We start from the raw sequence: 17,277 nt of genomic DNA, 5'->3' as shown, positions 1-17,277 counted from the left end.
CCATCAGATCACTAAATAGTGTACCGTGATTCGTCACTCCACACAACGTTTTTCCACTGTTCAGTCGTCCAATATTTATGCTCCTTACACCAAGCGAGGCATTGTTTGGCATTTACCGGCATGATGTGTGGCTTATGAGCAGCCGCTCGACCACGAAATTCAAGTTCCCTCACCTCCTGCCTTACTGTCATTGTACTTGCAGTGGATGCTGATGCAGTTTGGAATTCCTGTGTGATGGTCTGGATAGATGTCAGTATATTACACATTACGACCCTCTTCAACTGGCAGCAGTCTCTGTCAGTCAACAGACGAGGTAGGCCTGTAAGCGTTTGTGCTGTACATGTCCCTTCACATTTCCACTTTACTATCACATCGGAAGCAGTGGACCTAGGGATGTTTAGGAGTGTGAAAATCTCATGTACAGAAGTATGAGACAAGTGACACCCAAGTCTGCAAGTTCCACGGAGTGCCCCAGTCTGCTCTCTCACAATGTCTAATGACTACTGAGGTCGCTGAGATGGAGTACCTGGTGGTAGGCAGCAGCACAATGCACCGAACATGAAGAAAAATCTGTTTTGGGGGGTGTCCAGATACTTTTGACCACATAGTGTATGTGTGTTTGTTTAATAAGAAACAACGTACCAACAACTGATGACATCCATACAGTTTGTATTGTTCTATGGATGATTAAATATGTCAGGCAGTCAGTCAGTCAACTGAAGTAGCTTTGACAATGGGAAAACTGAGGAATTTCAGGTACAAATTATTATAATATCTGCACTATTAATCACATTTTACACCTCTGTCTTCCACCTATTCCTAATATAAAGAAATTTGTGGCTGGAGTCTAATGAAGTCCATTGCAAAAGTGGCTCTCGGGAAACATTTACATGTTTTCATCAGAGAAGTTTAGAACTCCCAGTTCCAGTCCAAATTATTGGACTACTCTGTTTGTAATTTTTGAGTGAGGTGTGTGTAGTGCCAGCAGTAAAATTTGGAGGTGGTGGTGCTATGGTGTGGTTGTGTTTTTCATGGTGGGGGCTTGCACCCCTTGTTGTTTTGCATGACACTATCACAGAACAGGCCTACATCAATGTTTTAAGCATCTTCTTCCTTCCCACTGTTGAAGAGCAATTCCGGGATGGTGGCTGCATCTTTCAACATGATTGAGCACATGTTCATAATGCACGGCCTGTGGTGGAGTGGTTACATGACAATTCATTCATGTAATGGACTGGTCTGCACAGAGTCCTGACCTGAATCCTATAGAACACCTTTGGGATGTTTTGGAATGCCAACTTCGTGCAAGTCCTCACCGATTGACATCAATACCTCTCCTCAGTGCAGCACTCCATGAAAAATGGCTGCCATTCCCTAAGAAACCTTTCAGCACCTGATTGAATATATGCCTCCAAGAGTGGAAGCTGTCATCAAGGCTAAGGGTGGGTCAACACCATATTGAATTCCACCATTACCGATGAAGAGTGCCACGAACTTGTAAGTCATTTTCAGGCAGGTGTCCGGATACTTCTGATAACATAGTGTATCTGTTTATGAAGTGAGAGGGGCACACAACAACAACAACAACAACAGTGGTGACAACAGCAAAAGCAACATTGGTACTACACTCAATCCAGAATGCACCATGTGGTCGTTCACAAGAAAGGACACGAATTTATACTTTTAACTCTTCTTAACTGCTGAGTAATAAGCAAGAAAAGAAAAACTGAAGGAAAAGTAATGAAAAAAAGTGTGATTTCAGATTTAGAATTTTGAGTTAAATGTGCATGAGTAAAAACAGAAATTATCAGCTGATGCTGGCAGTAATTAAGACACTAACAACAGAAAAAGCTGACTATAGATTAATGATGTTAGAAAGAACACAGATTATACTTAAAACAGTCATAAAAACTACAGGAAGAAGGAAGGATAAAAATATATAAAAGGATAATAAAAATAACTGAGATGAGCTATACAAAAGAAAAAGTACGTCTTTAGATGCATTAACTATAGGATTATGTTTATGCATGTGAACTGGTTTGTGTGTTGTACCTGTTTGGTAATGGCAGCTGCTGCTTGCGAGCCCGGTTGCTCTTCTAGCAGGGTGGCAACATGCCGCAACTCAGCAGCAATCTGTTTCCTCAACTGCTCCGCTGCCCCCTCCATGTCCAGCATCTTGGTCCTGCTGCCACATTCCAACTGCTCACTGTACGTTTCCAGAGCCATGCGCACTGCTTCCACCTGCTGCTCTGACCCCATCTGCTAAGCCGTGCACAACCAAGAAGTGTGCAGGTGCACAAATGAGTCTTAGAAAACTCTTTCACACATGAAAGTCTGATCTAAGTTTTTAATGTATTACATCTCGAAATCATAGACAGCTTATATGAACAACGACCACGCTACAATGTTAATGATACACTGTCAGTCTATTATATCTTATGTTAGCTGTAAATAAAAAGGTATGGAAAAACATACAAATATAGCTAGAAAATTTAAGACATGAATGGCTTGTGCTGTTATTTCAGTTAGGGGTACATGAATTTTCAATCATTAATGTTTGTTCATTATTGTGTAAAGATTCACCATAAGTACAGTGTTTTTGTGGGGCTTTTGATTCATGTTATTTCTGAACAATGCTTCATAAAGATGTCTTACTCTCAATGCATGTGACAGTCAAAGAGCTCCAGAAATATGGTAAACCTAATGATTCACATGTTGGTATTTACACATCAACGGCACTCAAACAACTAATATGCCCCATTATTACGTCAAAGTACAGGAAAAATTGATGTGTGCTTTGTCTTGCAAAATTCAAATTCATGAGAGTCATATGAGATGAATATCATAAAGTTACACAAGTATCAGTCTCCTCCTCCTTCTCCTCCCCCTCCTCCTCTTTAAAACATATGTTAGTGAGTCTACCAGCTTAAATTTTTGTTTTGCATACAAATTTAAATTAAAGGGTCAAAAAGTGAATGAACATCTGGTTTACTATCAAACATGACAGTTGTTAGCCTTCCCCCTTGCCCTTGTTTATGCTGATTGTGAAATTTTGTATACCAAATAAAACTAAAAAGCTAATCAAATGTCACAAAAGTCATGAAAAAATACATAACACCACTTGAAAAAACATATTAAAATACACATAACACTAAAAAACTGATGACTTAAAATATGGCTGCTAAATCAAGTCTGAGAAACCTACTACTCATACTCCAACACTTTTTCTCAAAGTTGCAAGTGCCCTCTGAAATTCAAGCTGAGTACTCTTTTTCCAATATGAGCTGTACATAAGCCATAAACACTGCACACTCTTGCTGGAATAGTATTAGTTCATACATAAAGGTAATTTAGGAGCACTTATTTAGTGGCTGGAGGAATCCATGTTACGACTGAGTAGCTTTACTGAAAATAATTAACCGTCCCAGTGAGGAAACACTTATTCCCACTACCACATGCCACTATGCCCCAATAGTGAGGCCACTTTGTGAAGGAGGACATTAAATTAGGCTAGAATAGAAGGTCTGATGATAAGCAGTTAAGACAAGAAGACGACAATAGAAGCTTTTGAAATGTGGTGCTACAGAAGAACGCTGAAGATTAAATGACTGTATCACGTAACAAATGAGGAGAATTGGGAAGAAGAAAAATTTTGTGGCATAACTTGACTAAAAGAAGGGACAGGTTGATAGGGCACCTTCTGAATTTGTTTCTCTGGGGGAGGGGGAAGGGGAGGAGTGCACACACTGGATTGCTTGTTAGTGCTCTCACAAAGCTGGACCTAATGAGGAATCTCAAAGCTTAAATGTATCTCACTTGCCAAAATATCACATGTATGTCTGCTTCATATGTGCTGACTATCACTTAGTTAACAGGTATTGGGAGCACATCTGGGATAAACCAAGTAACAATCAAGGTTTTATCCCTCTTCTTTGGCCCATAACTGCAATCTGGCACATAACTGAAGTGCTGGCTAAAATGGTATAAAACTTATTTTAAAAATTAAATCCTTAAATTACTCTCCTTATGATACTGACAAAAAGCTACATTAATTCTGTGCTTTTTGAAATATCAAGAGGGCAGTTAGCTCCATCACTGAGCAAGTAATGGATTCAGGGCCACAAAATGGACCACTAGATCTTGCTTCACATGAATCCCAAATGACTTCATGGTGCCAATTGTATACTGGAGTGAGCAGTTGTTGTTGTTGTCACATCGTGATCTTCAGTTCAAAATCTCATTTGATGCATCCCTCCATCTCTGTACAACAACTGTTACCTATGTCCAGTGTTTGAATCTGCTTACTGTATTCATCCCTTGGTCTCTATCATTTTCCCCCCACATTTACTTCCATTATCAAATTAATGATTTGTTCATGACTCAAGGTATTTCCTACCAATGAGTCAACCTGTACCATATATTTTGTTTTTCCTCATTTGACTCAGTACTTCTGCATTAGTTATTCAATCTATCCATCTAATCTTCAGCATTTTTCTGCAGCACCAAATTTTGAAAGCTTCTGTTCTCTTCATTTCTGAACTGTTTATTGTCTGGTTGCACTTCCATAGGTGACTATACTCCAAGAGAATACCTTATTAAAATAATAGTTGAATTTATACTCAGTGCAGAGATCGAATGACACTGAGGAGAGGCTACGACCCTGTGTCATTACCTTCTCGACCGCTGCTTCCCTTTCATGTGCTTTGACTCTTATAACTGCAAATTAGATTTCTGTAAAAGTTGAAAATAACTTTCCACTCTGAATTTTATCTCTGTCACCTGCAGAATTCTGAAGAGTACATTCTGGTCAGTGTTGTCAAAAGCTTTCTCTAAATCTACAAAAGTGATAAATGCAGATTTGCTTTTCTTTAGTCCACTTCCAAGGTTAAGTTGCTGGGTCAATATTGCCTCACATATATCTACATTGGAGTGAGTAGCCAGAAGGAAATTAGCGATTTGGGAGCAGATAGAAGTGAGTGTACCACACACAACTTGAGAAGTTGCTGTCAGATGGTTAGAGGTGACTTACCAACCTTAGCACAAAGGCTGGCTGCAAGTTAGGTCTGTAAGCATCTGTAGTCACCTGAATTCCAACACGGCAGAGATGGGCGTAATTCAAATAAATTTCTATCTAGATAATTATTCAAACAAGTAAATCATTCAAAAAATTATTTTCAGATCCAAATATCTGCATATACAAATAATAATTTGTTTTTTATTATTCATAACTTAAATAACGAATATGTTAGACTACCACTGCATATTCTTTGTATACTTCTTGAACACCCCTCTGCCATGTATAACAAATATGGCTCAGACCAGTTTCTATTTGATAAATAATTCAGTAAAGCTTTATACAACAGAGTGGCTCAGTGACTCAATGGATAAGAGAGGTCTGCAACTCGATCCCCTGTTGATTCTGTGATCTTTTTTCTGGCACTTATAACTTTTTTTTATCACTAATAATGTGAAGTTAAATGATACCATATTTTAGAGTACGTGTTAAATAGTATGTCATGCTACAACTGGATGGATATGTTGGTAGGAAGGTCTGAGAAAGGCAAGGGGTACCAGCTCCAACAAAACAATGCCCTTGTCAAGCAGTGTGGTGCTCAACCCAACCTTCAGGTTGAGCAAAGCTTTACTTGTTTTACATCATAACAATTGGTACACAAAAATGCCTTCATATGTGGCATTAGCAGTCAAGATTAATCATGTGACCAAATTTAGCTGATTCAGCACTTGCCCAGTACTTCCTCTTTTCTCTCCCTCTGCTAACATGTTGAAGCACTCTGTGTGGCTAAGCAAAGATGAGAATGCAGCTAACATAGACCCAAATCTGAAATATCTTTCTTAATTGCACCAGGGTTCATAATCCTATTACATATCAGTGTCTAGCCAATATAATCACAAAGTACTCTCGTGTTTGTTGTGCTGCAAAATTGGTGAACAAAGTAATGACTCAGTTGTCAGTAATGATGAATGTCAACAGACTATAGGTTTAAAGTCTCCTGAAATGGCTTTTTTGTTTTTTGATGAGAAGTTAAAAAAAATACGTGTTGTGTAAACTAATTTAAAAGCAACAAAAAATGTATTTATTTTATGAATGAGAAATAACTGAAATTAAATTCTTTGGATTTCAAACTTCTTTATTATATACAATTTTGTTATTCACAAATGATGAACAATTGATTTTATTCATGTGAACAAATAACTTTTGAAATACAATCTGATTTATTATTCAAGAACAAAAAATAATAATTTTGTATTCATTACTCATCATTCGAATAAATTTTGTCCTACTCTACCGTACAGTGGACACTGTCTATGACCTTTAGATGTTTTTGTTCTACAATATTACTTTTATTGTAAACCGGTTTTCGGCTTACAAGGCCATCTTCAGACTGAGTAAATGTCTGAAGATGGCCTTGTAAGCCGAAAACCAGTTTACAATAAAAGTAATATTGTAGAACAAAAGCAAACTGGTGCTTTTCATTTATTATAATGTTGTTCTACCAAGAACCGACGGAAGATTCTGTTAATCTTTAGATGTATCGGTCTTTCTTATCTACATCCATGTCAGTTGTCATTGAGTTGGCATCGCACAAAAGCCTTCTTAAAAGGCATCCCTTCTCTATTTCCAACATAGGTGGATACTAAATACATCGAGAGTGGTGTAAATGAAAGCATCCATACTTCTCAATACAGAATTTAAAGCCTGACTGCCACTCAGCCAACCTCTAGACAGTTATTTGCAACTGCAGGTAGCAGTTTTGGACTTCGTTGACCATGAAAAATGAGACAGGTAAAGAAAAATTGGCTCACTGTCCAGATGGTTTTTACTCTGCTGTGACATTTATCCTCTTGTATTGGAAATGTTCATGACATATGGAACTAGGAGATTAGAGCAGCACACACGAATAGGTGAATAATTCAAATGAACTTGGAACTTGTATAGACTGATGGCATGTCAGCAGAAGAAAGTAGTAGATTATCAGACTATTATTACTAGCACCTAAGATGATGAGAGAAGAAGAACAGATGAAGTTGATAGCTATGTATAAGTTTCCAACATCTTTTTTAGCATGCATGTACCTCCCCACCACCACCACCACCACCACCACCACCATCACCACCACACCTCCCACTCACATGCATTCGCACACACATACATATGTATGTGATAGAGAATTAGGCTGTATCACTTCTGAAAGCAGCAAACAGATGATTAATAGTCAAAAATGGATGAGCCAACCGTTCTGCAATACACTAAGACATCTAATCCAAGAGTAAGGACAACCCTTAAAAGTTTGAAAACACTACCATACTCTCCTTCTAGTTCACTGAAATGGATGATAAATCATCAGTTTAATTTACTGTTAGGACTAGTGAAGAATTAATTCTGATGTCGTAAGGGGGGCAGGGGCACTTTGTTAATGTCATTTTTTTAAAAATTCACACAAAAGTGAATTTATTCTTCATATTCAGCACACTTTTGTTTTAAATACAATGTTTCATGAGAGGTAGAGTATAAAGCAACCATCCTACATTCATACACAGTTACTGCCACCAACAAGTGTATCATCAGCCATCTGCCAAACTTTTTCTGGGTATGTATGTCACTACGTCTGTTGTCTTTATCACCACCACCACAACCCTCACCAAACTACCACATCCATAATCTTCATTTACTGTAAATATGGACTTGGGTTCTGTTAATCTAACAATTCAGTGAATTCCTGTGTAGTTTATAAACAAAATTAATGCTCATGGTATGACTTTTGTTTGCCTCTAGTTTTTCTGTTTACTGTATTTTCCACCCATTTTACACAAAATTCTAAAATATGTGTACAATAATCAACTGCATGTATGAAATTACAGTTCCAGTTTCTGAAAATACTGTGTTTCTAGTACTGGGTTGGTACACAAGTTTGCAGGATTTTTCCGTACATTTCATAAATACAACATATAAGTGTAACAGAGACTTTAGTCACCAAAAACATATTCTCTTTCTCTATTTATAACAGTCTGCCAAAGGTGGGGTAACTTTTTGATTCCGCAACTGCAGAAATTGTGTGGTTTTGAGGCAAAGAACTCATCGAGCCATGTTTGGAGCACATTTTCATCTGGAAAGGAAGTTGCTTGAAAGTTGTTCAATAGGGTGTGGAAAAGGTGAAAATCTGAAGATGCAAGATCAAGTGAATAAGATGGGTGCAGAACGACTTCCCAACTCATCTCCTGTATAGTGTTTTTTTGTCAGTCTAGCAGAATATGGACGAGTGTTATTGTGGAGTAGCATCACTTCACGCAGTCTTCTCAGTCATTGTTCTCAGACTGTGTCTGCAAGAAATCTCAGTTGTTGACAGTAAACATCAGCAGTGATGGTTACACTTGAGGGAAGCAATTCATAGTACAAAACACCCTGCTGCTATTCCACCAGACGCATAACGAGATCTTTGTGCGAGGAGTTGCTGGTTTGTTTGGGATCACCATTCCTTTCTTCTCCTTATGTTATCATAAAGACAGTTTCTCACCACCAGTAAAGATATAGGATAGGAGTGGTCAGTGTTGTCCATGAGCCAACTGATGATGAGCAGGCAAAGATGCACATATGGCCACCCATTGATTTTTGTGATTTTGGCTTAGAGCATAAGTTACCCATAAACCCAATTTTTAAACCTTCCCATTTCATGCAAATGTTGCATGATTGTGGAATGGTCACAGTTCATTACATTTGACAGTTCTCGAGTATTCTTATGTACATCATTGTTGCTTAATGCATTTAAACGATCTTCATCAAGCCCTGAAGGTCTTCCTCAAAAATGGAGAGTCATTAATGTGAAAATGATCGTCCTTGAAACAAAAAAACCATTTTCTTGCTGTAGTCTGCCCAATGGCATTATCTCCATACATGGCACAAATATTTCTGGCTGCCTCCACTGCTGTCATACCTCTATTGAACTCAAACAGAAGAATATGTTGGAAATGTTCCGATTTCTCCACTTTGCACTCAATTTTCTAGCATCCACAGTTGCACTCACAGTCTCCAAATGACAAAATGACAATATGTAAACTCAAATAGCAACAGTGAACTACAAATAAAAAAATGACAGTCAATGAATAAACCCATAGCAACTGGAATACCAAAATGCAAAACAACAACACTACAAACTTATGCAGTGACCTAATAAAATCTTGAAGTAGATGAAATATATTACAGCATTGCACAACTGTTTCATTGGCCATATTTATGCCTCGCAGTAATTTCTCATTTTGGATGTGTTAAGTTTTTTTAAAATTCATTTCTTGTACAACTATTGTGCAACACTTTTATATTGTTGTTAATGATAAAAAGGTTAAATTTTATTAAGTTTCAGCTGTTTTCTGGAATTGAGAGATCCTGAATCAACACACATTCTGAAATTCAGATCTGATTACTTGGGAATGAGAGATACATAATTATTGCCATTGAATGTGCCCAATATTAATAAAGCCTTTTTAATGATTGATAATCAATTGCAACTGTGCTCATGATAATACACCCTACAATTTCTAATATTAATAGGCTCACTAGAGATAGTCAAACAGTACATAACATAAATATTGTGCTTCTGAGTGTTAAGACAAGTTGTCATTTCCATTTTATGCACAATATTTCGATGACCAACCCAACTGTCTCTCCACCAGTGGTACAAGTTGCGCTGTTATGAGTACTTGCTGCCTGGACTCCAACCACACTAGCTGGCACAGCACATGAAGAAGATGACTTGAGGTGATCATCAAAATATTTTGCACAGACTGGAAACAATGATTAGGCTGAACACCCAGAAGTACACTTGTCACACTGAGAAAAGCAGGGATATCATAGTAGATAACTTTTTTTTTAATGGCAAAAGATGAATTTCTTTTTGTGGCATTGTGCAAGCATTTTCACATTGATGCACATGTTTTTATTCTAATATAGGTTGCAATATGTATCACATTAATCAAATTAATGAAAGGCTGCAATGTTAATGTTTTTTACACTGTTTGTACAATTGATATGTTTTTGTGCTGATCATTTAGGAATGGCTTACATCTCATTAAGCAACTGCACGCAATTACCCATTTCATTGTGAAAGTATCTGAACCTGAACTCTGAAGTAATTGTAGAGTTTAACAAACTACCTGTATGTAGCATAATACATAAAATAATAAAACATCCCCAAACACAGCCAGAGCTCATAACATTAGGAGTAAACATCTATCCTGTCTTTTTTTTTTTTTTTTTGATGAAGCCACCTGGAACTTTTGGCAGACAAAAGAAGCACACAGCAGTGGGTGGCACACAAACGTAAAGCTGTTCCCAGCAAGGGACTGCCCCTCCCTCATATATTCTAAAATCGAATTGCATCCTGCTCTGTCAGAAAAATATACATATGTTACACAAGAACTGTGGGCTGCTGGATGCCTTGTGTTGTTTTCTGGTAGTTTGATTATGAATGAGGGAAGGCTTTCACACAGGCTTTGTCAATTCACTTTTATAAAATATATACAGCTACACTAAGTTGATTTACACAAATATAAAAATAAAGACTTAATTTTAGAGTTACTAATAGGCAATTATGCCCATTATTGAGGAATTTTTTGTAGCCTATTTTTTTTACACTTACAGCAACTAACTGTTAATTGCAAGAATTGATTTGCATGGATCTGGCATTGTTTTATGAAGTACAATAGCAGAGATGTTTTGTACTTCCACCAAGGAATTCCTGTTCATCAGATTCAAATAATTCAGATGACTCTGAACCAAGTATTTTGGGAAATGACAGAGATGAAGATCCACATAACAGTCCAGAAATTACCTGTACTGAAGAATTAGTTATTATTCCAAAGATGAACGTGAGCTGAGTAGTGGTACTGAGCAAAATACAAGTTTCACAGTTGTGCCTTCATGCCCAGAAGTTGACAATTCTAATTTTTCTGATATGGGTAAACACAGTTACACAACAGGCAACAAAATATAAGCTACAAAGAAAAGACATATGATGATTCAAGTAATTGGAAAGACACGTGACACAAAGGAAAGACACATGACAACTGAAGTGGTTGAGGGCTGTTCTCACATTGGGCTCTACAAATGCACTTTTCATCTTTGACACTTGAGTATTTTTGGAAATATTTTGACAAAAACTTTTGAGTGCAATTTTTAGTGAGACAATACTTTATTCTGTGCATCTGACAATCATATCAGTGAACCCAAACATGACAGAAATTTGTAAGTTCTGTCAGATTTTGTCTTCTTATTGACTACTGGTCTCCTTCAGCTTGATGTAACAAAGCTGCAGACATTGTGCTGAAATGTGTTTTCAGTAGCTAAATTAATTCCTCCACTTTGTGAACAAATTCTTGTAACACAAATAGCCACTAGTTCAAAATGAAATCAGTTCTAAATGATTTTACAAGGAATTTTTGTCAGTAGCAACAAGAATAATAATTTTTGATAGATACAATTATGGTACCATAAAAGTACACAAGCAATGCAAAAATAATAAATACACACAAAATAAACCTCACAACTGGGGCTTGAAACTTTTCATTTAGGCAGGTGCGTCTGGGGTGTTTTTGATCTCCTTCCATACAGAGCATGCTGATGGTAACCTTTAATGAAACGTGTCCACTGGCAGATGAGAAGGATCTGCTGAAATGAGGGAAAGGAAGCTATGGATCATGGAAGATATGACTAATCATCATGAGGTGACACTTGTAAGATTAGTGGATAACTGATTAATATGCTTGGCACATTCCTTTCCCCTTAATGAAGTTTTTTCCACTGTGAAAAAATAGTGCCAGACAGAAAAGAACAAAGCAAGCTGCTTTGTCCTTGTATCATAAAGCAGTACAACTGCACTAGATGATCAAAAGTATCAGAACACGTAGGCTGCACTGAGGAGAGGTATCGATGTCGGTCAGTGAGGCCTGGTACAAAGTCGGTGTTCCAAAACATCCCAAAGGTGTTTTATAAGATTCACATCAGGACTCTGTGCAGGCTAGTCCATTACAGGGAGTGCAGGCCAATCCATTACAGGGATGTTATTGTTGTGCAACCACTCCACCACAGGCCATGCATTATGGACAGGTGCATGATCATATTAAAAGATGCAATCACCATCCCCGAATTGCTTTCAACTGTGGGAAACAAGAATGTGGTTAAAACATCAATGTAGGTCTGTTCTGTGATAGTGCCATGCAAAACGACAAGGGGTGCAAGCCACCGCCGTGAAAAACATGACCGCACCATAATACCACCGCCTCCGAATTTTACTGCTGGCTCTAATAAATACGCTGGCACATGATGATCACTGGACATTCGCCATACCCACACCCTGCCATCAGATCGCCACACTGTGTGCCATGATTCATCACTCCACAAAACATTTTTCCACTGTTCAATCGTCCAATGTTTACACTCCTTACACCAAGTGGGGCATGATGTGTGGCTTATGAGCAGCCGCTCGACCATGAAACCAAGTTTTCTCACCTCACACCTAACTGCCATAGTAATTGCAATGGATCCTGATGCAGTTCGGAATTCCTGTGTGATGGTCTGGTTAGATGTCTGTCTATTACACATTACAACCATCTTCAACTGTCGGTAGTCTCTGTCAGTCAACAGAAAAGGTCGGCCTGTACAATTTTGTGCTGTACGTGTCCCATCACATTTCCACTTCACTATCACATCAGAAGCAGTGGACCTAGGGATGTTTAGGAGTGTGGAAATCTTGCATGCAGACGTATGGCACAAGTGACATCCAATCACCTGACCACGTTCGAGTTCTGTGGAGCACCCCTTTCTGCTCTCTCACAATGTCTAATGACTCCTAAGGTTGCTGATATGGAGTACCTGGTGTATAGGTGGCAGCACAATGCACCTAATATGAAGAACATATGTTTTTGGGGGTGTCCAGATACTTTTGATCACATAGTGTAGCATGTAAGAGAAGTGGATTTAGTAGACATGCTGCCTGAACTTTACAGAGTATCTTCAAAAAGTAGACTCTGTCATTTGCAGCTTTTTGGCTACATTCTGTGCAAAGTAAATGCATGGCTGATTTACCATACGTAAACAGTGGTAAATATACATCTTTGTACTGATACCATATGTAGCTCAATGAATGTTTGAAAGAAAGAAAAAAGGGAAAAACCTGAGAGATCATCATTTGACATTTTACAGACCACCTGCACCACAGCAGATGAAGGCAACAGCCCTTTCCTACGCACAATGTGCGAGACTGATCATGATCGCTGGCCTGAAAACAGAACTGGATAGTCAACTGTTAAGTTAATATTATTCTGGAAAAAATTATTGTTTCAGATGGTTTCAGGCCAGCTGATTACAAAAAGTTGTAACTTGCTCTATTATGAGCAATGTTACTTACCAGTAACATCTTTTATTTTTTAGAAAAAATGAAAATAAATTAGAAATTCACCATTTATTTTAAAATAGTTCACTAAAATAATTCCTTCCTTGGTATTTTACAGCAGTGCCAAATAAAGGATTATGACAACACTGTTAGCAGTTCCTTGCTTTATCTGCATATCTGTTAAAGCAAAGCTCTTACCTGGCATGCATAGGAAGCAGAATCTGGCAACTGCAGGCCCCTGCCCTGAGAACAAATTCAGTGGTCATGCATCCCATGCATATGTATCTAAAAGCACAGTGAATGTTGTCTAATTTTAATATAAAAAACTACAATGGAAATGTCATATTTAATTAACCTTACATTACTGCTGAAATACTATTTTTGCAGGCATATTGGTTAGAGATGCACTACCCAAAAATCACCACAGCAGGGAGTAACTAGTCACATCTACTGAAGCCTTCTGCTGTACGAATGCAAAGTGACGTATTCCTCTGAAAATAGTTACAGCTAATGATGCTCTTTCAGTAATTTACAATACTGGGTATAAGTGAACAATTTCAATAAGTAAACTGTCAATACTACATTACCTTATAATTTTGAAGTTAAATGAATTCTGTGGAACACCAGTTCTGTCTGCCATCTGTCTGTTAACGTCTAACACTGTCCAGAATTTATTCATTTAACAGACTCCATATTATAAAATCTACATCACAAAAATGCAAAGTAATTAAGACAAAATATTGCTTATTAAATTTGAAAGTCCTCACTATAGTAGGTTTACTACTGTTAATGTCATTGTAATTTTCTTAATATTGTTGTTACTTTAAACTACATATGAGAAATTTAAAAAAGCTAATGGTAGGGGAAAAATATTAAAATGCAGATGTTAATTTTATTGCTCCTCTGCAGAATTGGCAGTCCTCCATCAGAAGCTGATCATTTTAAAATTCCATTCATATCCTGAATTTCTGGCACTCTCATGATATACCACCAACAATAGTTTATTCATTCCTAAAATATTTTCAGCACTTCTCATTTTTATTATTTTGTTGATTCAAAAAATGGATGTTATGAATGTCAGTAACATTTTAATTGGTTTTATTAAAAACTACAATGATTTTAAAATGAGTTAGATTGCACAATGCTTGTTTTTGTGGGTTCTGCAAAATATTTTTTTATTATATATTGCATATATTTTAAAATGTAAAAAACAGTGTGTTTGTACTCCATAAACATCCATTTTCAAACAAAATCAGGAAGCATCAGGCATGGCACTATTATGTTCCACTTATTGAGTAAAAGTTCATTTGCTGTTCACTCTCTGCAATAGTTTTTCAAATCCAAATACTGAGTTGACATTCTGTACCTGATTTCACAATGCATATTCATTAGAAGTCCCATCCACAGCAAATATGGACTATAAGACACAATTTTTTCTCTGAAAAATTGCCTCCAAAGTTCTGGTGCATCTTATACTCAAAATTAATATAGAAATGTCCAGTGTTTGATTTAAAATACGAATCAATCTTAAAACAGGCCATATATTCAATGCCACAGGAAACCTATCTATATCTGGCAACAATGGATTCCACTGGCAGCAGCAGTACACCAATCCAGCGAACATGAGTTGTGGGGATTCACAAGCTTCCCAACATGATCTCCTTCCTGCCCCAACATCAGATGACGATTTTCAGGAATTTTGAAGGTCAGATTGGTTTTATAAAACAAGACTTTTTTTTCTGGCTATGCAATCTAATAATAAAAATGTTATTTTTAGAAAAAAAATTTCTTAAGAATTAAGGCAAGTCTTATGGCCTGTAGCCTCTTGTAGTAAGTAAAATACAGTACATGCAGTCAGATAATGGTCGGATGTCAGATATGAATATAGTGCACTAGTATGTTATTACTTTAAATGCCCTATTTCTTCACTTTTTATCAACTATGTGATAAGGCAAGAGCTGTGGCTATGAACATGCTGCATTTGCTCCCTAAATATGAAAATAAGCTGTGTTTGGAATCCATGAATCACCATATTTTATGGACTATAAGACACTAGGGACTGTAAGATGCTACAAACTATAACATCCACACTAACATTTAAGCAATTCTTTAAAAAATAACGTTTCACCATTATTGTTAGATTGGAAAGCCAGATTTAAAAAAAAATTCTTAGTTTACAGAACTGAACTTACCTTTAAAATCCCTGAAAAGTGTCTTCTTCTTCTTCCTCCTCCTCCTCCTCCTCCTCCTCCTCCTCCTCCTCATCCATCATCCATCATCCATCATCATCGTCCTCTTCATATGTAAGATGGTCTTCACTGCCATCAAGAGCATTACTTATGTCACACTTCTTGAAAGCTTTAACAATAACATCTTTTCTCGCTCTAGACCACAACTGTTTTATCTACCGACACACTTGTTTGATAGTAGGTCGTTTTAAAGCTCCCTCCAGCGTGAATTCATATCGGGTTTCATCCATCATCAATTTGTTCCATTCCTCTCTCGTATACACTTTAAATGGTTTATTTATTGAGACGTTAAGAGGTTGCAATTGTGAAATAAGTCCTCCCGGAATAATGGCAAGCTCTGTATTTCCTTGTCTCAATTTCTCTTTCACACAATTTTTCAAATGACTACTAAAATGATACAGCACAAGAAAACAAATCTTCTTCAATAAAGCACCATTCCTTCTCTCCCACACTCTATTAATCCATGATTTCATACCAGCTTTGACCATCCAACCCTCATCATGTATGTGAAGACCACCACCTGATGGTATTTCATATGGTTTTGGCATAGTTTTGTGCTTGAAAATGATAACTGGATTAAGTTTAGTACCATCAGCACAACACGAAAGGACAACAATGCAGTGCATTTTTTTCATGTCATGGCAGACAGTGTTAGCAACCTTTTGACTCCCCGCAACTTACATCTGTCAGATTAGTGCACTGCTGCTGTCAGTGGAATCCATTGTTGCCAGATATAGATAGGTTTCATCAAATACATGGTTATTTTTAAGATTGACATTTTCATATTAATTTCGTGTACAGGATGTGGTTTTTACAGCCTTTGTATCCTGCCGTTTTAGTGTACGCATTTGTGCTGCAACCAAGCCGTCCAAGCAGTCTTTTTCCCCCTTTTGAGCATCCAAAGATAGCCATGTCAATGTGTATGCTCTGACTTTTAGTGTACAAAGGTAAATGGGTGGTGTGGTGACAACAATGAAATTATTCTGTGCAGTCCATCTGCTCATTGACTGTTGCCTCTTATCCACTGTTAGCTATCAACTTTTTTCAATCAGCAATAATTGACAGTGAACCCTGTCATCAATGCGCTGTTGTCCTAGGTAGCTGAACCTGGTAACGGTAGTTTTCTCTAAATCAGGATATCCATAATACGACCTTTACACACTGGAATGTGTAAAAAGTCAGCATCCACACAACCTCTCAAATTAAGTGTCCTGTGATTGAAGCACTCAAATCCTGATTACAATGAAACGTGAAAATCCCATGTATAGCACTTGACAGATTGAAGACTCAGGACACTACAAATATCCTGAACTGCTTAATGAGCCCAAATGTGCATGACATGTATGACTCAGTTTGTCAAAGAATGTAAAGACAAGCTGAAGACAACTTTAATTTTCAGTCCTCTACTTCAATTTGCTATGTCAAATGAAACTGGCCCAGTTTTCTTGGAAGAGGTCAATTATTTCTTTCTGCACATATCTGAATATCAACCCCCTCTTAACACAGTTCTTAGGTGCCAAATTCAATCCAGCTGAGGATTTTGTTGGTAAGAGTTATCTAAATTTGGACAAACTATACCATCACATGTTTATGACTGAAAATAACAAATATTTCATAAAAGTATC

At 37.3% G+C, this 17,277-nt stretch overlaps 1 protein-coding gene across 1 annotated transcript in view; it reads right to left on the bottom strand.

The window, feature by feature from the left end:
* The window catches only part of LOC124606946, a 313,756-nt gene that overhangs the window by 30,646 nt on the left and 265,833 nt on the right, over window positions 1–17,277 (bottom strand). The window contains exons 10-11 of the mRNA XM_047139069.1: window positions 13,602–13,646; window positions 2,053–2,259 (exon numbers count right to left, since the gene is read on the bottom strand). Coding sequence (XP_046995025.1) covers window positions 2,053–2,259; window positions 13,602–13,646 — 252 coding nt within the window. The remainder of the gene's footprint in view (window positions 1–2,052; window positions 2,260–13,601; window positions 13,647–17,277) is intronic.

Source organism: Schistocerca americana, chromosome 3 (genome assembly GCF_021461395.2).
Source record: "Schistocerca americana isolate TAMUIC-IGC-003095 chromosome 3, iqSchAmer2.1, whole genome shotgun sequence".
In the NCBI taxonomy this organism is placed as follows: Eukaryota; Metazoa; Arthropoda; class Insecta; order Orthoptera; family Acrididae; genus Schistocerca; species Schistocerca americana.
Note: the sequence above shows the minus strand (reverse complement) of the source record. Positions and strands in the feature narration are given on the sequence as shown.